Source organism: Fusarium vanettenii, assembly GCF_000151355.1.
Source record: "Fusarium vanettenii 77-13-4 chromosome 9 genomic scaffold NECHAsca_6_chr9_2_0, whole genome shotgun sequence".
Lineage (NCBI taxonomy): Eukaryota > Fungi > Ascomycota > Sordariomycetes > Hypocreales > Nectriaceae > Fusarium > Fusarium vanettenii.
In genome coordinates, this window is record NW_003315877.1 from 1080153 (window position 1) to 1101459 (window position 21307).

A 21307-nucleotide genomic window follows, 5' to 3' on the forward strand; every position below is an offset into this window, starting at 1 on the left:
TCATGGCTTGCATTCATCGTCGATCTGCTCGAGATTGGCGTGGCCAAGACATGGTCTTTGTGTATCGTAGCTCCAAGACAACGAGCCTGTGTCTCTAGCACAGGCCAAACGGCCCGTCGTGGGGATGGACGATCAACCTGTTGTGAATCAAAGCTTTCACCGTACGACACTGTCTCGTGTCGGAAGATAAGCAATTAATGAGTGACACTCACTTCACGTACAATGTTTCAGGACCTTCAAGAGCTCTAACTTAATAATATTGCGAATTTGACTCAGAATGCGACGATTCCACAGTCATCACTCATGATGGTCGTCTCAGTATCATTATCCCAACACCAACAGAGCAACCAAAAACTGCAATCCGAACAAGCAGACAGAACCTGTAGACGAACCGTGCAGCCAACAAGAGACGGATCCAAAGAAAGCAAAAAACCAAACACGAAACACTCTCACAATGTACAATCCCGTATGTTCCCCCCCTCATGTGTGTGCTAAACAACTCGCAAAGAAATGCCAGCCATTATATGCCAACTCCTCTAGGGGCCGCCGAGGCTCATTTTTTTTCTCTTCCGTCGTCAAATACCGGTCTGTGTTGCCGAAACTGTGTACGCCCTTTTATACCGTGTATTTGTCCAGATCGCTTCATATGTATAATCGAAATCTCCGAGTGTGCCGTAGAAAATTGGGGAACCTATGCGTTGTTCTCCTTGTTCTGCGACTGATGAGGATATTGGGGATCAGTGAGGGACCTCTCCCACTCGTCCATTAGGTTTGTCGCGGTGCGCTTGAGGTTGCTGGGTGAGAGGCCCTTGACCATGTTGGGGAGGATCTCCTCTAACTTGGGGGAGAGTAGGGGCGTCTCGTAACCGGTCGACTTCTTCTTGCTATTCAAGGTCAGCACAATTCTCACCAGATCCGTCCAACCCTAGCCCAGCAATTACTTACGATGGCGAGTCAATAGGCTCCCCATCGTCAGAAGTGGCTGACAGGTCGTCCAGACCGCCACTTCCCATGGTAGAGCCGCTCCAGCGGGATGTCTTTGAGGATGAGGCCGGCGACTCCCAGTTGGACCAGTCATTGTCGTCCAGTGCGTCAAATCCGAGAGGCTGCCACGAGAATGGCTTACTCTTAGTCTTGGACCTTTCGCGAGAGGTCTGTTCAGTCTTGTTCTTGGTACCCGTAGTCGATGTTGTAGATTTGTCCGAGACTTCCATAACCTCATTGCCGGTGTGCGGTGGCTCGAAGACCGTGCTCACCTTGGGTCGGAGAGGTCGGTTAGGTCGAATCGTGTCCTGAGTCCTGGATGGATCCCGACCCAATTGAGCGGTCTGGCCGCTGATGGGTTCGTCTCCGACAGTGATTTGGCGAATGTCCTCGACGAAAGCCTTGAAACCCGTCTTGAAATCCTCGAAAACCTGGGGGACGGCGGCGTTCTGCTGGCTGCGTGGCTGCCATGAGGCACGCTTGGCTAGGTGTGGGTTTGTTAATTGAGCGGTCCTGCGCTCTATTGAAGGTAGCCTGACAGGCTCAAATTCATGATCGCGATCCTGATGCAACGAGAACCCAACGTCTGGCTTCGCCGGCGAGAGCAGAGAAAGGGTTCTCGTGTGCCCACCGCGCAAGACTCTTCGTCGACTGGGGGTCGCCGGAGTCTGATTCTGCTGTAGCAACTTCCTCCTCTCCATATCGGCACTCCGCCGGTTTGAGCCACTCTCTTCTTCGGAGGGTAGAACAGGACTCCTGAATGCCTCAAAGGGAATTTGATCACCCTTCTTCTCCTGGGAAGTCCACCTCTTCTTGAGCGAGTTAAGCTCTGCCTCTGCACGGAACAGCTCTTCACGTAGCTCCAGCACTCGTCTCTCCTGAGCAGCAATTGCAATGATGAATTCGTTGGCGTCAGCAGGTGATGTCAACCCCGAGTCGATAGGCGTCGGGGGTACCGAAGACATGTGTGCAGAGGTTGGGGTTGGCCGAGATGGGTCGCTCGTAGGGGGCGCAATTGGCAAAGTAAGTGAAAGTCTGTTGACCTGCCGATTCAGACTGGACACGCTGGACTTGGCTCGGGCATGTCCTCGTCTGAAGGGGACGGGGTCGTCCTTGCGAGGCGGAGGAGGCATTGTGGGTGCTGAACTTGAGCTGTCGTGGCGGTCGTGTGAGAAATAATTCAGGTGTCTCTCCTTTAGAGACTGAGATAGGTCACGAGCGGGAGCATACCTGGGCAGCGCAGCAGCGGTGTTGACCGAATTAGGGGCCATGTCAGAAGCAAAGGCAGAAATGTCCGAAGGCAGACGATCAGCAACCGAGTAGCGTCGGCGGATTGCTTGTTGTTGTTGTCTCTGTTGTTGTTGCGAAGCCATGTCCAGACGACGGCACTCGAGGAGGTTGCAATACTGTAGGGAGCGGACACCGAGTACTCGCCGGCGTTTGTTGAAGAAAGGAGTGTCTGGAGCTCGATAGGCTCTGCGACGCCGCGGTCTAGCAGCGGCGACAGCAGCAACGGCAGCCCTGGAAGCGAGCGCTCTGTGGTGTATTTGTGTCAGGTGGTGGTAATCATCGAAGAGGGCGAACGAGCAACGGTGGGCGACGCAGAGTGGGAAAAGAAAACCGGGCATCAGGGAGCGGCACGGCACTGGATAAGGAGAGAGAGGCGAGCGGGTGTGGGTTTCGAGGAGGGTGTATGTGGGCGTGTGTGCCGGCGGTGGTGTTGCGCATTGGGGTATGGCGCCGCTGGTTATGGGGGTTTCGGTGGAGAGCCCACTAAGCCCAGTGGCTTCCTGTCGAGAATAGAGCCCTGGAGGCGTCCAGTAGCACGACCCTATCTCCCCAAAACAGGCACCCGGACAGTTAGTTCGACTCCTGTCGAGTCGACGGGCTGGGCTCGCACCAGCGCCGACAAGCTTCCGGGGGGCCTGAGTCGAACCTTGAACCGAGCTGGGGGCGATTTTCAGGAGGCTTGGGGCACCATTGGATACGGATGCTGGGCAGGGCGGGCGCTTTGCGTGATGAGAGGCCGGGGACGTTGGCGCTGGAGGGGGCTTGCTGGGGTTGTAAGAGTGAAGGAAATTGATGGATCCCCGTCAGGGACAGGGTGACGTTATTTCAGGCGAGGGGTGAGGAGGATTGATGGGACAGAAGTGGACTTCCGATAAGGAGCCGTTGAGCTGGGAGTCGTCTCGAATAATATGAATTGTCGTAGGAATGTAAGCGAAAACAAAAAAAAAGGGACGGTCGATCGATCAGGGGGAGAGGGGAATGGATTAAAGTAAAAAAAGAGATGAGATGATAATGAGCGTAAATTCCCGAAAACGGGTGTCTGCAACCTCGATTGTATGCAGAGATGGAGCGTTGAAAAAGCAACTAGCGAGCGTCGCTCAACGTCGAAAAGACCAGCTGATCAGATGGATTTGGATATGGATCGCAGCGCAGCTCAGCTCAGCTCCCGAACCTGGAGAGGCATAAAAGCAATTCCGGGGGATGACCACCTTGTGCGGGACTGTCAGAGACGAGCAGGGCACGAGGATAGAAGTGGCGATAATAATAGGCGGTAAGGAATATGGATAAGGGCGAATGCAACGGCGGCAAATCCCAAAGCATGAAATGTGAACAATGAAATTTTGGCGTGGGCGAGACGAGACCTGGGAAAGTCGCAGGACTGGCAGGGTCCCGGGAAACTGTTTGTTTACATATGTAGGCCTGCCTCGCATTTTGCCCATCCCATGCAACGGATCCAATCAATGGGATCCCTCGGCACCGTCACTCGTCAACACCATGCGAACTGACCCAGCCCAGCCTTGGAAGGGAAGAGAAGGTCGACCATCCATGATCCCGCGGCCCAGCCCGCACCCTTCTCAACCAAACAGGCTCGCAACTGCGACGCATCTCTGCCCCAAATCGCACCACTAACCCACGACAACCTGCTGTCGACCGCCCCGTCCTGCGGTCCGCCAACGCCTTGTCGGCAGTGGATCGTGAACCCCGGTTCGCTTCTGGCTCCTTGCGTTGTTGGAACTCGTCCATACGTGGTCATGCTGATTTATTAGCGGCTCACGGCTCTGTGTTGTTGTTCTGCTAAAGTTAGCTTCTTCCCTTCACCCCGCCGTAAGCTCGTCGTCCTGTTTATTCCTCCATGACAACCGCCCAGACTACTCCGTAGCTGAGCCTCGACGTGAGGAGCGGGCGTGCGTTAGAGCGTTCTTTGTTGGGAGGCGGTTCCACGAGGATCGAAAAAAAAAAGTCCCACCTGCACTGCCGTTGGCCAGACAGAGAACAAGACGCAGCACCATCCTCGCCGTCATTGGCTCCCATCATGAGTGAGGCAGTTCGGGACGGCGTGGCTCGCACTGACCGCTGTTAGTGACGGCAGAGGGATCCCTCACTCTGCCCTATCACTGAGGATTATACCCTCAGGGGCCATGCGGTGGTCTTGCAGCGGGCCCTGCATAAGTACAGGGGTCGTCAGTCATCGAACCTGCAAACATGCATCGGTTGAGGTTGACCCCAATTTCCGACCGAAATTAGCAGCCAATGCTGTGTTTCATGTTGAGTCACATGACCGTTCACGTGTCCTTCCTTCTTCCTCTTTTCCGGCAAGTCATCATGTGACCTCCCGTCAATGTCGCGCAGCACACCCTTGTCTCCCGCTGACCCCAGGCTGACAGGTGCAGCCATCGCGTCGACATTTCTTGCAGCCCCCACGAATAAGGCATCGTCTCTCTTGTCAGGCAGTTCCCTTTTTCGGTGGGAGACTCCAGTTTGGAATGGGGTCATATGGTCTCAATTCTTCTGCTGCCTGCGTGTTCGCGCCTCAGTGAATCGATCTATGGGCGTTCGTGACACCACTCCGCATCCGGGTACTTAATACTTAACGTCCACCGCTCTTTGTCCTCGGTTTGCGCTCTTTTGGATATCTTGGTGCGATGATTTTGCCATTGTCGCATTATGCCGCTTCCATTCGCTTTGGTTTGCGACCTGCTTGAAGAGTCTCACGAATTATCGGTTGCCAAGAAGAGCAATTTGAGTACCGTAGCAAAATGGTTTGCACGGCACCGAAGCTGGATCAACGCACACAATACAAGTCTCGCGGCTTTGTTGTCTACCCTGCTTCCTGACAAAAGAACGGACAGAGTTTACTGCATACAAACTGCTACCCTCGAGAAGATTATCGGCCGCGCGTTCTTCCTTGGGTCCTCTCGTATTGCCGAACTGTCCCACTACCGGCAGCCGGGTCAAGGCATTGACCTGGCTGATTGCGTTTCGCGTATTCTGAATGCAACGGTTGGTTTGCCTGCAATAGTTCATGATCCGTAACTGATTGCATATCAGCCAAGTCCGGGTTACAGCAAGGACAACCTTGTCACGGTCGAAGAGATCGACAAAATCCTTCATTCTCTGGCAGCCAGGGTCAAATGGAGCTCCCCATCGATCCGCGCCTCACAGGCTAGCCTCACCCAAAGCAATAGGGGTGATCTCGAATGGCTGTATCGCCGACTGAGCTCAGTAGAAGCCAAGTGGTTTACACGGCTGGTGCTCAAAAACTACCAGCCGCTTGTCTTAGATCCCCCTCTCATTTATCGACTATGTGACCCGATTCTTCCTTGTGTTTTGAAGATTCAAGATGACTTTTCCACGGCAATCAACTCCGTCCAGGCCATTCGAGGACGATTGTTGCCGAATGCCGCTCGCAAGACACCGCGGGAACAAATTTTGAGTTCTGTGAAGCCTCAACTCGGTATCAAAGTTGGACGACAGCCCTGGGTGAAAGGGCGTAGTATCAAGAATTGTCTTGACATGGGTCATGGGCGAATGAGCGTGGAGGACAAGATTGATGGGGAGTTCTGTCAGATTCATATCGATCTGAGCAAAGGAGAGAATTGCATCCAGATCTTTTCCAAAAGTGGCAAAGACAGCACTGAGGATAGAGAGGCGCTTCATGGGTAAGTTGACAATGCTTAAAATTGCACTTCTTCTAACTTGGCGAAGGACTATACTAGAATCACTTCAGATCGGGAAACCTGGCGCAAAGGTCACAAAAGCATGCATTTTAGAAGGGGAGTTGGTTGCATTCGATGATTCGGTATGTTTCTACGATCCGTTTTCTCATTCTTCAGATCCTAACTTTCACCAGCTTCAAAAGATACTACCATTTCATAAAATTCGGAAGCATGTGTCAAGAAGAGGACGTTTTTTAAACACGGAGCAGGACTCCTTGTACGTTGGTTTCCGATGCTCGCCTTCTCATTGCTGACTCCCCTAGACCTGGACCACAAGAACACTTAATGATGGTATATTACGATGTACTCTTGTTGGAGGATCAATCACTCATCAACCTCCGACATTCAGAGAGATTCAAGATTCTCTCAAGCCTTATCGCCTATCGCAAAGGCTGGTCTGAACTAGTTCAGCGTCAAGTCATTGACTTTGGCCATAACCTCGGCGCCTCAAGTCTACGTAAAGCCTTTGCCCTCACAATTTTGGCCCGAAAGGAAGGCCTGGTCCTGAAACCGGATGAACCCTATTTCGATTTTGCAGACCAGCGTCGGAAGTTTTCGAGCTGCTGCATCAAGCTCAAGAAGGAATACATCGGGAACTTTGGCGATGTCGGTGATTTCGCTGTTGTCGGTGCCCGGTATGATCCAGCCAAGGCAATGGCTTATCGAATTTCCGGGTTGAAGTGGACTCACTTCTATCTTGGTTGTCTCGACAATAGGGAGGCAGTCAAGCAGTGGAACGCAAAGCCCGAGTTCACTATTGTCAATGTCGTGGAGTTGAATGAGACAATTTTGAGAGAGGTTGTTACTTACGCCAATCCCCAATCTGTGGTTGCCGAAGAGAATGACCAACTCACTCTCAAGTTGGCTCCCGGGGTAGAGCAAGGCTCGCCTCTGACGTTTGTCTTCACAAAGCCTTTGGTGTTCGATTTGAGGTGCTTCAGCTTTGACAAGGTGGGAAACACAAGTTTCTGGAGCCTTCGCTTCCCTTCAGTCACAAAGGTTCACTTTGATCGGGATTTTACCGACACAATCTCCTTTGAGCAGTTGCAAACAATGGCAAAGGATGCAACCACGGCTGGTGAGCTTGAGGACAGCCAAGAGAACCTCCAGTGGGTCGCAAAGCTGGAGGGAGCTGATCCGCGTGGCATCGCTGTTGACGCTGTGAGCCAACTCACAGTAACAACAATGCCAACGCCTTCGCCGCGGAAGTCAACGCAAAATACAACATCTTCATGTTCTCCAACTTCTCCGTTGGTCACGAAATTCCCTCTCTTACAAACGGGCCCATCCCATGCAAGATCCGGACCACCACTTCGTCTGCCTGGAGTGCCACCTGCTACACCTCCTACATCTGCTGCACAAGCTGCACTGGCTTCGTGGCCAGCAGAAGGTCCAACAAGGAACAAGCGTTTCTCTCCCACTTCCATGCCTGCACCCCCGCCCAAACGCCAAAAGTCAGTGACCGAGAACGTGCAAGCAAGCACATCCTCAAACAACGGCAGTTCCTCGCAGCCTCGCAAACCTCTCACAAATATAAATGGCAACTCCCATGGCGCCATTTCTTCCTCCTGTTCTGTACATCAGAACAGGCTTGGAAAAGAAGTACCCGAGGTCATCGACCTCACGTTGTCTCAAGGGACACCCTCCATCACGAAGCTTCCTGCCTTGCAGACTGCTCAGTGCTCACCGCCGGCAGATGGTGTAACAGCTACAACAATGTCCGATCAAACCGAGAAGCAAGACAAAGGGCTCAGCCTCCCAGTGGCAAAGCTGCTAGATGATGCCGACACCGCCAGAGACACATGTCGCTTTGCTGGTACCAAGTGTCATATGGCAGGGACACGGATTCTAATATCACCGGGGCTTTTTGACAACTGCAAAGAAGCCAAGGCCCTGTTCGATGATCATGGGATCTATGGCACTGTTATGAATGTCGATAAATGGCTCGAATCAGAGAAAGCATGTGAGAATCATCAGACCCCGGTCAAGACTTATTTGCTGGTCGACAGTGGACGTCACGATGAGACCAAAGCCCTGCTTAAAAAGATCGAGGAGATACGAGGGGCCATTTCCGATCGCACCCGCATATGGATCGACGTCCATGACTGGCGCATGCTGAAATATGTTACGATCAAGGAAGATGACAATGTCACGCCAAAGTATTATGACGGGTGGCATGATCCGTGGAGGCGGTGGTACATCGGGATTGTTTGACTGTGGAGTCCGGAGATGACAGGCAGACACAAGAGATACTCCATGACTCAAGTTCCGTTGCTGTTATTCTTGATTGTGAACGTGGCACGTCTAAGACTTCTTGTCGTAAAGGTCACCGTAGCTTTCCTTGAGCCGCATGAACAGGTGCTCATCCGCAGTCATGACCTTGCTCGTGGCATACGGGTTCGCACTCGGGGCTCCTCCGTCTGACGGCTTGAAATCCTTCACGCGCTCGCTAGGAACCGGCTCGAGAGGTGCTGTCCCGACAGGGTGGCAGAAGTAGGCAATGGAATATCTCGGCCCCGCGCTCGTCTCCCCTGCAACCCCAACGGTTCCCTCGGTGGGAAAGACGACCCTGTGGAGCGTGCTCCGGAACAGCCCGTTGGTCCAGTAAGACAGCAGGTCGCCGATGTTGATCAGCACCGGCGGGCTCGGGTCGTCCTCGGTCCCCGGCGGGCAGACGGGGACGGGCGCCCAGACGTCATCTTTGGTCAGGAGCTCAAGACCCGCCTGGCCGCGGAGGCGGAAGAGCAGGGTGATGGAGCCGTAGTCAGAGTGGGCGCCGGCGCGGACGTCCGAGGCCGAGTGGGCGGTTGCGTCTGGGGGTGGGTAGCGGAGGAAGCGGAGGATGGAGCTGGAAGCTCCTTTGGTTGTGTTGTGTGCCGAGGAGAAGAAGTCATCGACCTGAGAGATACCGTGAGATCAGCTCAAACTGGTCTTTGGGAGTCACTTACACCAAGGCCTAGACCAAGTAGGTAAAGGAGTTTCTGGCACAGATTATGACAAGAATCCGCAAAAGCACTGATCTGAGGCTCATGGGGGACCATATCGGATGGGAGCGGTTGCTGAGCTTTGCCATTGACGAACTCTCCAAAGTTGAAGGCTCTGATGTAGGGTGTTAGTGAGTTCGAGATGCTGTGTAGATGAACAGGGTAAGGCTCACTCTTTGAAGTCACCGATCTGGAAATCTAGTGTTAGTCTAGTTTGGTGAAAATTAATGAGATGAAACACCAACTCACCTTCTGGTTCTTGGGGTCCAACGTCTCGGAGTGCATGCCTGACCAGCCGCGGTTGTTGGTCTGGATGGTGCATCTCTGCTTCTCTTCGACAGGGCATTCAAAGGTCTTTTTGGTCTATACATCTTGAGTAATTAGGGTTTTGGCTTATTGATGATTTCTGCTCACGAGTTCAAACGCTCCATCAATGTCGGCTGCGGAGATATCACGACCCAGGTTACGAATGTAGATGAAGCCATGCTCCTCGGCAGCGTCAACTAGCTGCCGAGCAACATCTTTTTGGTCCACATCAGGCGCAGAGATGTCGATGACGGGGATTTTGGCGGCGTTGGTTGACATTCTTTGAGATGCTATTTGAAACGGCGTTCTATCTTTCAGAGGGAATTTCATGCCTGCTGTTGTTGAGAGGAGTGGATGTGCCGAGGTCCTAATGCGTCTTGATAGTGTGAAAGCGAAGCGGATGTTAAGGTAGGTCGTCATGTACGTGCGATTGTTAACACAAACGAGTTGAAATCAATAAGAGTCAAGTGCCTGATTCAGAGAAAGAACAAAGAACAGACTCTTATTCTCTAATCTTGTATCACTTTGAAGAGGGGCGTCATCACCCCGCCATGATAAGTGCATGTCTCTATCTCGGTGTGTGTTCGGTGAGCCGATGGCCCGCTGAGGTCGCACCGCCACAAGCACGAAACATCAGCCACACTCACGAGGGCTTTGGCTTTGGTGGTCGTGGTTACCATCCCCTGGCGGGCTGAGGTGTCCCGGTGGTGGTTAGGCAGGTACCGCTTGGTACTCCCCTGCGGCTGCTGCTGTTGCTGTAACTCGCCAAACTTTCCCGTCACGTCTTTCACCAGTTTCCACTGTCTCCCGTCCCCGAAGCTGAAGATATTCCAAAACCTCACTCAACCTCCAAAATCTCACCGAGAAGTAGCCTCGCTCTTCTACCTTTTCCCGCCTCGCCTGGTCTCTCACTATCAGAGGCTGCCGCCCTTCTCCCGCCTCCGACGGCCCGCCTCGTGCCTCGCCCCCCTCCATCTTCCCTTTGGAGCTGCGCCGTCTCTTCCCATCCCAGCTACCCCCGTGGCTGCTCCTTTCAACCCCGCCATACGTATAACGACCTTTTCGTTGCCGCCAACTCTGCGGCCTTTGGCTCCCCCTCCGTCGGACGATCGACTCCCCATTCCTTAGAATTCCCCGGCCGCCGAATTACGACCCCGGGACCTTAAAGTACAAGGGCGCCTGAGTTGCTGCGAGTTGTTCGAGATGCCATGTGAGTTTCATCCTAGCGCACTTCGTGGCCTCGTTTCGCAAAGGGTCGGTCTGGTGTTGCTCGGCGCCGCGGAGCATGTGAGCTGTCATAGCTCCCCAAAAAGCTACGATTTTCGACCAGAAGAGCTTGCTATGGCCCATTTCGCATTTTGCGAGCTTATTCGGTCGTCTTGAAAGCTGGCTGGGTTGTTTCAAACTCAATTGCAGCTTCAACCTTGTTGACGAGCTCCCCAACATGACCACCAGGCCACGGCATGTGGTCGCGCTCTGTCGCCCGACCCTTTCGAGATGCCCGCACCGCTCAGGTTGATTGCTGCGGCAAGCGCTAACCCTTGAAATAGTTCTTGCTGAGGATACCTGGATCAACGACCAGGCTTCGTATGTCTTGATGCTATCCGCAACGCCTTCAACTCTGTCGCTGACTGCATGTCATGTAGCACGCACGATATTTCCGAGCTTGAACAATGTGCCATCGCCGTTGATGCCACCTACTACCTCGGCCAGCTTCTCGACAACCCTCCTGCCCAAGAACCGCTCCTCCCCGCCCTTGGCGGTCTGACTGGCATCGAGTCGCACATTAACGAGAACCTCGACAACTGGGAAAAGTTCCACATTATCCCCTTCTTCGTCTTCGATGGCCAGTCCCTCACCGGCCAAGATGACCTTGCCCTGGACCGCGGCCTCAAGGCCAACAAGAAGACAGACCACGCATGGGCTCTGTACTCTCAGACGGCAGCTGAGGAAGCTGTGACGACATTCGGCGCCAACCCAGGTGCGTCAAACATCTAGTTGCTCGAAGGATTGTATTAATATGGGAGAACCATAGGCGCATTCCGCATCCAAAACCTCTACCCTCTTCTCCAAGAAACCCTCAAGAACCGCGGGCTTCACTTCTTGGTCGCTCCCTTCAATGCATGCGCCCAGGTTTGTAACGACCTTATTCTTATCGAAACGTAAAGGTCTAACGGCATCCAGCTTGCGCACTTTGAATTTGTCGATTCGGACCAATGCTCTGGTGTCATGGGACCACAGGAGCTCCTCCTGTATCCTATCAAGGACTCAGTGATTCGGAGCTTTGACTGGGAAGCCAAGACGGTCACGGCTATCTCCAAGAAGAAGGTCATGCGCAGCCTCACGCCCACCGCGAGTGAAACTAGGTTCATTGACTCGTTCCTCATGTCCGGCACATCGTTTCTGCCCGCGTTCCCAGCCCTTCTGGAGTCCACCATGTACACTGACTACAACATCTCGACTGCCGCTAACCTGTTGAGAACCTCGGAAAACAGCGTTGCCACCGCTTGCGCGAGCTTTAACGATATTCTGCAAAACAAGGACCCCGAGTGGCTCGACAAGTACCGCAAGGCAAGGATGGTGGTCAACCACTATGTCTACATTACCGAGAACGGCGAGATTAAGGTCAATGACTTTGAGCATCTGACCAACGATAGCCACGAGTACCTAGGTCTGCAGCTTCCAGCTGAAGTCTTTCACTATCTCAACACAGGCCTGATCGGTCCCCGCCTGCTCAACAGCATCACTCATGGACAGCTCCTCATTCAGCCAACCCTAGACGGAGTTGTGTCGGACCAATACAAGAACTTGGTGACTCAGAAGATTGTGCCTATTAAGGAGCAGGCGCTATCTCTGCTGAGCTCCAGACTCTACCGAGGTCTCCAGCACAAGAATATCAAGGTGCGGGTCTGGTTTGACCCCAAGTATTCATACACGATCAACCATCGCTCTGGGACTTCTCCTTCTCCTTCTCAACAAGCAGCCAGCTGGGATGTAAAGTTGGATGATATCCGTTCATTCTTCCCTGCCGACTTTGCTGGGCCTGTGTGTCTGGAGGTACTGGCGCTCGCTAACCACGATTTCGTCAAGAAGACATTCCCCAAGGAACAGCGCATCAAGGGTATCGACAGCACAGAGATGGTGACGTCGGTTGCCATCTGGCGATTCCTTCATGTGAGGGGCTATGTTAACGAAGAGCACAAGCTGACGAATTGGGGAAATGCCTTGGCGACGACGTTACTTTCCCTCCAGGAGGCCAACGAGAACCGTCCGCCAGTACCTGGGCTTGACGAGGCAGCCCTGCTTGCGTTCGAGCTCGTCCGATTCGGTCTCTTGAATGGAAAACACATTGAGGGCCAGCCCGGACTTCCCAGGAGAGGTACAGATGAGGATAAGGAGAGCCTTACGCTCATCAGCGAGTGCGCATCCTTGTTGAAGCTGCGGCACCAGGTCTATGGATACACTGGTCCTCTCAACAAGAGCCTGTTGGCATTCCGAGCTTTGTCATCGACAGTGAGGGAAGCCAATCGGGATCTCATCGAGTCCATTGTGGCATCCATGTTCCTGTACGGGCAATCGAAGCGTGACAGGGATGATCAGCTGGAAATCAGCCATAGGTGAGTAACCAAGTTTCGAGTGATGGTATGTAGCTAACGTGTTCAAGACTACCCTTCCTGACAGAGCCCGACATCGGCCTCGGTATCGCCGTGCGGACTTTCTTTGACGATGATGAGGCGAGTGAGGACAAGGAGACACGAGCGAAGCGACTGCAAGAATTCCCCAAGACATTCGTGCCATTCGCCGAGTCACTGACGGAAGACTTCCGGATTGCATGTGACTTTGTGGATGCTATCAACAAGGGTGTCCAGGTCCTTACAGAGGCATTGCCGGCAGCGGACAAGGAGGCATGGGCCAAGGCGCAGGCTTACCTAGACGCCCGGCCATTCTAAGACAGACGACAAGACTTGAGGCATTTCTATCTATTGCACTACAAGAAGCATGTTAGATTTACGAAGAGAAGCAACGTATCGATACATATGGTCTTTCAGCATGGCTCTTTCGGGCACACCCAGGCTTGCAGACTTAGCGGCGTTGGAGCGGGCGGCATAAAAGTCGGGGGTAAAAAAGTTATCAAGTTAGCAGAAGTGTCGAAGGAGTTACCAGCGGGACAGGACTTGTGGGGATGGTTATTGGGGACTTTAGAGTCCACAAGCAGGCTACAGGCCGGATGAGGCGACTTGAATGGTTGGAAGAGGGGATGACGATGGCTGTGGTGGTGGTGGTGGTTGAGGCACAGCCAGATGTGATGTGGCCAGGGTCATCGGCATCGTACTGACAGGAGCATTTGCATGCCATGACCCTATTGAAGTTGAAGAGACACTTTTTGTTACAATCACAATGTGTATTTGCTTGTCCGTGATATTAGAGAAAAAGGAGATGTAAATTAATTAATGAGAAGGGTAGTTAAGTATTATGTGTTTGGATCTAGGAGATGGTCAGAACCATGGGCCCAGCCACGGTGATCTCATCGGTCAAGACACCATCCAGAGGTCCAGCACTGGCCAACGAGACATATGTAACACCCGCGACCTCCTTTGGCACCTCACAGCCCTCGGCAGCGGTGAACTTGGTAAACTTGGTGCCTCCGGGAATGATTCCTCCAGAGGTGAAAGCACAGTGAGTAGCACCAGCCGCCGCGTCAGAAGCCAGCTTGATGGGAGCTCCGACAACAACAGCTTCAGCGGTTTGACCCTCGGCCATGGCAAGCTTGGGGAAAGCCTCGAGGATAAGGTTGGAGCCTTCGGGGCACTCGACGATGAAGGGGGCAGCTAGGGAGAAGACGGCCTTGGGACCTAGAGGTGTATCCAGGGGCTGGGGAACGGCCTTGGCTTGGGAAAAGACTCGAATGGCTGTCTGATGTCTGGCCTCGACGGTGAGGATAGCACCAGCAACACCAAGAATAGCGGGATCGGAAAGAAGTGGTGCGGCGCCCAGGTAGGCTGACACACCGACGCTCTCGAGGATGGCAGCTGTGGCTACCATGAGAGCCGGGTCCTTGGTGGCTCCGGCAAAGTCGTATTTGCATGCCTGAACGGGCTGGAAGCCGGCCTGAGCAATGGCGCCCTGGAGGAGCACGACGTGAGACTCTTCAGTCTTGCCAATGGCCTTGAGGTCGTCGAGGGACTTTGCAGAAAGACCCAGGGGAGCAAAGTCGGCGTCTGAGAGGGTAGTGAAGCCTTCGCGGTAAAAGCTCTCTTCGAGATGCTCAAGAGTCAGGGCGCTGAAAGATATTAGTTGGTTACTTTTAAGAAAGTATGGGATAACACTTACAATTGCAGAATGTCAGGGTCGGTAAGACCAAGCTTTGCCGCAGCATCATTCTGCCTCTTGGACATGTCATGATAATGAATCTGTCTCTCGCTGAGTCTAACACCAGCAGGACTTGCCAGGGCAGAGCCAGCAAAGAGAGCAAAGATGGTAGCTTTGAGAGAAGGCATGATTCTTGTTAAATCTTTAGGTCCTTTTTTTTTTTCTGTGTAAAGAGTGCGTAGGGCCAGCCAACAAGATAAACAAATGGGTATCAGTATTAATGTATCAAAAAGAAACGAAAAGGTTGTTAAGCAGGCCAGCGCTTATAGAGAGAGACTCTGGTGAGTTATGTGTTGTGTGAAAGGACTGTTTGAATCTCCAGACAAAAAAAGGAAACTTAGAGGAGGACATCAGTGTCCTTTTGAATACCGAGACAAGACAGATGGACCATAGTGTTTAGCTTGAACGGCTATAGCAAGCTCCGTGTGTAAACAAGGGGGCACAACCACTAGGATGCTTCACCACCAACGCCAAGTGAGATTCAGGGATCGGGAACAGTCAAGAGCCGGGCCCTGGATCTTTGACCATCTTGCTTTTGAAACCGGGACAAGGAAGAGAAAACTCTGGATGAAAAGTCCCTTTCTTAGGGGAGGGTTGAAATCTCGAAACAGCCCCGAAAGGCTGCCGTTGCATTTTCCTTCCTGGTTTCGGTCCGGGCTGTGCCGAAACGCATCTGACACAGTCGGGGTAGGACGTTGGGCTATATCCGCTCTGGCCTTTTTGTGGGTGGTCTAGTAGAGGTTTAGCTTCAATTGTATCATTCTAACGGCTAAATGCACTTTTTTCAATGCCCTTGAAAGAAAAAGATGCGAATGGCTGGTTTGGGGTTTGAGACTCGTGAGTTCATCTTGATTTCAAGTGACGATAACCGAGTGTGCATGGTGTTGAGACCCCCTCTCTCCCACGACAACTCTCTCCGCACATCACCATCAGCAACATCAGAATAAAGCCTTCGCCTGTCTCTGAAGCAACCGACCGTGACCTTGAATAGCGTCGGTAACCAAGCTTAACAAGCTTAAACCTGGCGGCAGTCGAAACCCTCAAGACCAACTACTGACTAACCTAGTCTTTGTTAGCACCCAGCCCAGTCTCCTACTGCAACCTACCCTTTCCCACCATGTCCCCAACTGAAACATGCCACCAAAGAATCGACCTTAAGCGACGTCTCTATCATATCCGCTTATCGTTAGTATTATCCCTCAACTGTTAGGTTACACTTCACCAAGATCAACAATCACGTCAACTACCCCACAAAGACCTCGAGTACAGCTTCAAAACACACACAACTCGTTTATCCCACTGAGTAAATCTGGAAATTACCTCCACTATCAACCGCTTGACTTCTTCTGGCCCAGCTAACACTACATACAGCCTTGCTTTCGAGTCCAACTTCCTTCTTCGCTGTCTCCTATCGCTGGTAACCTAACCTATGCTTCCTCCCTCACAACGTCATATAGCTGCAATCCTTGCTTCGCAGCATTTAGGATTCAACATGTTCTGTTCTGCTTGGCAGCTGCTCCACAGTCTTCCCATGCAATTCGCCAACTAACTTCTTAACTTTTACTTCTTCCTTACAGAGCGTAGGGGTTCAGAGACCGGATCGTCAAGCAACTAGTAGCTCAGTTAGCAACTTCATCTCACACAACAATCAAAAGGCAACTCACGGTGGGCTCTTGGTGAGATCCGTCTTCAGAATCACAGGCACTCTGGTCATCTCCGTCACATCCTGGATATAGTCGCCACCCTCCTCGCGGAGCGAGAAAAAGCTGAGGTACTTCTCCTTGTTGCTGAGGCGGGTCTCAACAGCATCCGTGACGGGCACCTTGGAATCGGATCGGGTGCGGTGAAGGTTACCGGCAGTCGACGACGATCGAGTCGGGGATCCAGGCACGCTCTGTGTAGGGCGCTCAGCCAGGGAAGCTCCAGCCATGGCCTCAGTCACGTCAGACGTGTTGTCATCGTCATCGTCAAAGAGGGCATCGACATCATCAGTCGAGATAGTGCCAGTCTCCGTCTGCTTGCGGGTAGCCTCCTCGCGCTCCTTTCGGGCGCGCTCCGCCTCCTCGGCCTGTCGCTGCGCAGCCAGAGCGTTGGACGCTCGGAGCGACGCAGCAGCCTTGGGCCGCTCATCCTCGGGCACAAACGCCGAGCTGGGGACACCCTTCTCCCAGTACAGCTCGAGCACCCTCTTCTCCTTTCGGAACTCGGCCTTCTTCAGAGGAAGCTGATCGCAGTGGACTCGCTTCTCGAAGCCCCATTCGGGGATGAGAACGTCAAAGGCCGACTCGTAGACACACAGGACAATACCTTCGGCAATGAGATCGCCGTTGACCTCCTGGCGCTTCTTGTCCATCGTACGGCAGGACTCGATGTGGACGCTCTGCTCCTGCGCGTTCTGAGCAGAGTCCTTCTTGGTGTTGCTAGACTCGGCAGTCTTGACAAGGTTCTCAAGATCGTCAGTAAACTCAATCTTGCCCTCAGAGAGGACAGCCTCGAGCTGACGGTGCACAATGATGTCGGCATAGCGACGAGTGGGGTTTGTGAAATGAGTGTACAGGGGTAGGTTAAGGGAGTAGTGAGGCCACAGGTGCTTGCCAGTCTTGCCGGCAATAAAGTACTTGGCACGCTGCATCGACTTGACAAGCAGCGTCTCCATACCCTTTCGCAGATCGGGATCGTCAACCTTGAAGAGGCTGTTCTGGAGCGCTCCGCTGCCGGACGAGTCGATGTCGTAGCCAAGCGCTGTCATGCGCTCAGCAAAGGTCTGGAGTCGTCGTGGGTTGGGGGCCGACTGCCGTCGAAGGAGAGCCTTTTCAGGGAGTCCTTCGGCAAGACGCTGTGCCACGTAAGCATTGGCCTTGTGAACAAGCTCTTCCACGAGCTCGAGAGCCTGAGTCGAGTCAAACAAGTTGTCCTGGACAGGGTTGTTCTCGTCGTCAAGCTGCTGGAGCAGGCGGAGAGGAGCAATGGGTTCGCCACCAGCGCCGAGACGGGACTCGCGGAACTTCTGGGCCACAGCGTTGAGAATCTGGATCGTGTTGACGGGCACCGTTGTGTTCTTGTACTCGGAGGGGTTGGTCAGGGCATCATCAATCTCCTGAAGAGAGAGCTTGCCGGCACTCTTGATGATGGATCGGCCGACCCAGCTGTCACCTTCACCGACAGCGCCAGTGTGGGGGTTGACGCTGAACACAACACTGACAGTCAGGCGGTCCTGCTCAGGAATCAAGGAGCAAACCTCGGTCGACAGCTTAGGAGGCAACAAGGCGCAGAATCGGTTCTTGAGCTGGACAGAGGTGCCTCGCTTCTTGGCCTCACGGTCGACAAGCGAGTTAGGCTTGACGAAGTGGGCAATGTCAGTGACGTGAATACCAATGTCAATCTTGCCATCAGGGCGAGACTTGACGTGGACAGCACTGCCCAGCTCGGCGCCTCCGTTATAATCAATGGTGAAGGCGGTCTCCTCACGGTAGTCACGGCGCTCAGCAAGGGCAGCCTCCTCTTCCTTCTCAAGGGACCAGTCCTGAAGACCGACGCTGCGGAGAACAGCATCAGAGAACTCGTCCGAAGCAAAGTTGTTGTCGCGCAGAAGAGCGTCAGTCTCGACCTTGAGATCACCCATACGTCCAAGCTGCTCGACAAGGGTACCGAAGGGGTGCAGCGAAGTGATGGGCCAGCGCTTTATGCAGGCCACAAAAATTCGATCCGCGTAGTCCTGGTGCTTCTCAACAAAGTCGCGAGGTGCCTGCTCGGTGGGGATGGCAATGAGGGGAACACGCTTGTCGGTAGGCTTGAACCACACAATCTTAGGCTTCTCCTGCTGACGGGGCTCGGGGTGGCGGGAGTTGCCACCTTCACGGGCAGCCCTCTCAGCCTCCTGCTTCTCCTTGGTAGCCTGGCTGCTGGGTCGAAGAAGACCCAGGGTTCCAGAGAACATCTGACCAGCAACACGTTCAATGACAGCCACGACGTGACCAGCATACAGAGGCTTCTGCTCATCGTTGATTTCCTCCTCCTCAACAAGCAGAAGGCTCTGGCCTTCGACCTCAACATCATCATTCTTCTTCTGGGTCGGGCGCTGGCGAAGACTACCGCGACGACGAATGCCGCCCTCAGGGGGGTTACCCTCGTTGTTGTTGCCAGAGTTCTGGTTGCCCTGGTTGGTGGATCCAGATCGGGTATCAGTGATATCCTTGCGCTTCTTCTTCTCTTCCTTCTCGCGCTTCTGGCCCCAGACTTCATCAACATCCAGAAGCTCGATCGCGACAAGATCACCCTCAAGAGCACGGTTTCGGTCCTTGCTACCGCAGATGAAGATGTCGGCATCGAGAAGGCCATCCTGAGTGGTGACGTAGGCGTCGCTACGGTTCTTCTTGTTGACACGAAGAATACCAGACACAAGCTGGCCATCGCCGAGAAGGGCAGGAAGAGAGGCCTGGGGAAGGTAAGGAGTGAAAAGAGTCTTGCGCTGCTGTTGCTGCTGTTGGCCTCCGAGTTGGCCGGCATGCTGAGAGCCCTGAAGACCCATGAACTGCTGACCGTTCAGCTGAGCGGCCTGCAGAGCTTGCAGCTGGTTCAGCTGCATGGGGTTAAGCTGCTGCCCATACATCTGGGGCATCATCATCTGGTTAGGGAGCTGCATAACCTGGGGCTGGCCGGGGTTGTACTGGAAGGCCCCAATGCCAGAGACAGATTGGTTCATAGAACCACGAGGCCGGTGACCAGGCTGGAAACCCTGGTTCTGTCCAGCATTGCCGGACTGATCCTGGTTCTGGCTCTGGTTACGCCAGTTACCTTCAAAGTTGCGGGAGCCGGTGCGGGTATGACTTCCGCGGCGCTGGAAATCGTTGCTGTCGACGTTCAGGCCACGGCCACCTCCACCACGGCCATTGACGGCCATGCTCTGGCTACGGCCATGTCCACCGCGACCGCCACGGTTGGAACCTTGGGCAACGGGGACCTCGAGGGTGGGCGGGGCGGCAGCGCCCTTGTTTTCATCGTCGGGAGCAGGGGACGCGGGGAACGAGAAGCCGGAGGTGGTTCGCTTCTGCTGGGCAATTTCAGCGGCCTTCTTAGCATCGGCGAGAGCCAGGGAGTGTCTCCTCTGGTGACCGCCTCCAGAACCCCCTCCGCGGCCACCTCGGCCGCCAGCGTTCTCCCGTCCGTGGGCCGGGGGGGCCTCGAAGTTTCCAAAGTTGGACCCAGCAGCGCCGGAGGATGGCGCGGGAGGAGGGCCCATTCCCATATTGGGCATTGCCGACTGATTACGGCGATGTGAGAGTGGCTGGGTAGGAGGAGCCATGTTCTGCTGCTGAGGTACTTGGTTGGGGAATTGGAAAGCAGCTTGCGACATGTTGGGCATGGGCTGCAAAGGATTGAACGCACCACCGGGGCCGAGAGGCTGTCCCGGGGGCATCATCCCCATGTTGACATATTGCTGATGAGTAGCCTGGATCTGCTGTTGCTGCTGCTGCAACAACTCAATCTGTTGCTGGATGGCGAGCTGTTCCACTGCAGGACCATGTTAGTACATCCATGACACAGGAGGCTTGATGGGAACCAGCATCGACTGGCGTTGAAGTGATAAGGCGGTGGACGCAGGAACTAAACGGCTTGCGCGGCCATGGGGATATGAAGCTTGGATGACGCCACACGGTGACAACATCAGAATGATGGAGATGTGGACACGATAACGTATCATGAACTTACTTCCTGGGTTGGCGAACATGCTCACAAGAGGCGTCAGCTCAGAAGGACTCCGGCGATGCGCAATGTGCAGTCTGCGACCAGCAGGCCCAGGGACGCCGCCAACCTGGGGCTGCTGGGGAGGTTGCTGCTGCTGCTGAGCCTGCTGCGGGGGTTGTTGTTGCTGCTGCTGCTCCATGATGGGCAGTCAAAGCACGAAAGTGTAGATGGATTGGATGTAGCACGTCGAGGGTCAGGGGTGCGAGGCGGGATCAAGATACAACTTTGTTTTGAATCCGATATCGAGGAGCGTTGAGGCGGCCGGAGATGGGCGGCGGAACGAGGATCGTGACCTGGTAGACGACGGGCGACTGGCGAGGCGAATTGCGATGGCGGATGGCGATGGCACGGCGGGACACAGTTTTGCCCAAAAGGAGGGTAGACGAGCTTGCGCAGAGCCAAGGAGCGTGATTTGGAAAGGCGGCGATGAAGAGGCAGATGATGAGACGACGAGAAGAGAAAGCCGGGATGGATGGAATGAATTCCAACTCCTAGCAAGAGGAAGAGAGACGTGGGTGAGTATGGAGGAGGAGGAGGAGGGATGTGGGAGAGGAGTTGGATGGATGGAGATGGTCTAGCTTGCTGGTGGAGTGGTGGGATACGGCTAAGTTTGTACCTTGTGCGGGCCACCTGCCACGGAAGGCACCTCGCTCACGTCTATTGGACGACAGGTTTTTTGCTCTGGCTCTGAGAGGACTGACTGAGCAGCTACAGTGGACGGGCTGCTATTGCTGTTGCTACTTCTGCAGTTGACCTCGTACCGGTCGAGGTGGCTCCAGCTCCAGGCTTAGCGGTCTCTCACTCAGTGCGATAGGTAGGGGTTCATGGGGCAAATGAAGCCTCCATCCTAGGACCATCACCAACTTGGTGTCCGGGCAGCTGGACCGGGGAGGGACACCTAAATATGGGGTC

General features: G+C 54.0%; 6 protein-coding genes across 6 annotated transcripts; 2 read left to right on the plus strand and 4 right to left on the minus strand.

The window, feature by feature from the left end:
• Positions 1–691: 691 nt before the first annotated feature.
• NECHADRAFT_23720 (uncharacterized protein) lies at positions 692–2327 on the minus strand (the record flags this gene model as incomplete). Its single annotated transcript, XM_003050426.2, has 2 exons — positions 692–884; positions 946–2327. Coding segments are annotated over 2 exons (1575 nt in total), but the record flags the coding sequence as incomplete, so codon positions are not given.
• A 2611-nt stretch (positions 2328–4938) lies between these two features.
• On the plus strand, positions 4939–8204 carry NECHADRAFT_48724 (uncharacterized protein; the record flags this gene model as incomplete). The annotated part of the gene is made up of 6 exons (XM_003050037.1): positions 4939–5274; positions 5323–5400; positions 5437–5933; positions 5980–6073; positions 6351–7708; positions 7787–8204. The coding sequence occupies 6 exons, from the start codon at positions 4939–4941 to the stop codon at positions 8202–8204; spliced, it is 2781 nt and encodes a 926-aa protein (XP_003050083.1).
• Positions 8205–8294: 90 nt separating this feature from the next.
• Positions 8295–9610, minus strand: NECHADRAFT_48897 (uncharacterized protein; the record flags this gene model as incomplete). The annotated part of the gene is made up of 5 exons (XM_003050427.1): positions 8295–8888; positions 8939–9089; positions 9148–9164; positions 9224–9337; positions 9389–9610. The coding sequence occupies 5 exons, from the start codon at positions 9608–9610 to the stop codon at positions 8295–8297; spliced, it is 1098 nt and encodes a 365-aa protein (XP_003050473.1).
• A 513-nt stretch (positions 9611–10123) lies between these two features.
• NECHADRAFT_71903 (uncharacterized protein) lies at positions 10124–11411 on the plus strand (the record flags this gene model as incomplete). Its single annotated transcript, XM_003050038.1, has 4 exons — positions 10124–10490; positions 10831–10867; positions 10927–11261; positions 11316–11411. Coding segments are annotated over exons 1-4 (474 nt in total), but the record flags the coding sequence as incomplete, so codon positions are not given.
• A 2354-nt stretch (positions 11412–13765) lies between these two features.
• NECHADRAFT_48575 (uncharacterized protein) lies at positions 13766–14778 on the minus strand (the record flags this gene model as incomplete). The annotated part of the gene is made up of 2 exons (XM_003050428.1): positions 13766–14561; positions 14612–14778. 2 exons carry the CDS (start codon positions 14776–14778, stop codon positions 13766–13768), a joined length of 963 nt encoding a protein of 320 aa, XP_003050474.1.
• A 1167-nt stretch (positions 14779–15945) lies between these two features.
• NECHADRAFT_71907 (uncharacterized protein) lies at positions 15946–19550 on the minus strand (the record flags this gene model as incomplete). The annotated part of the gene is made up of 2 exons (XM_003050429.1): positions 15946–16261; positions 16315–19550. The coding sequence occupies 2 exons, from the start codon at positions 19548–19550 to the stop codon at positions 16222–16224; spliced, it is 3276 nt and encodes a 1091-aa protein (XP_003050475.1). The 3' UTR covers positions 15946–16221.
• Positions 19551–21307: the final 1757 nt, after the last annotated feature.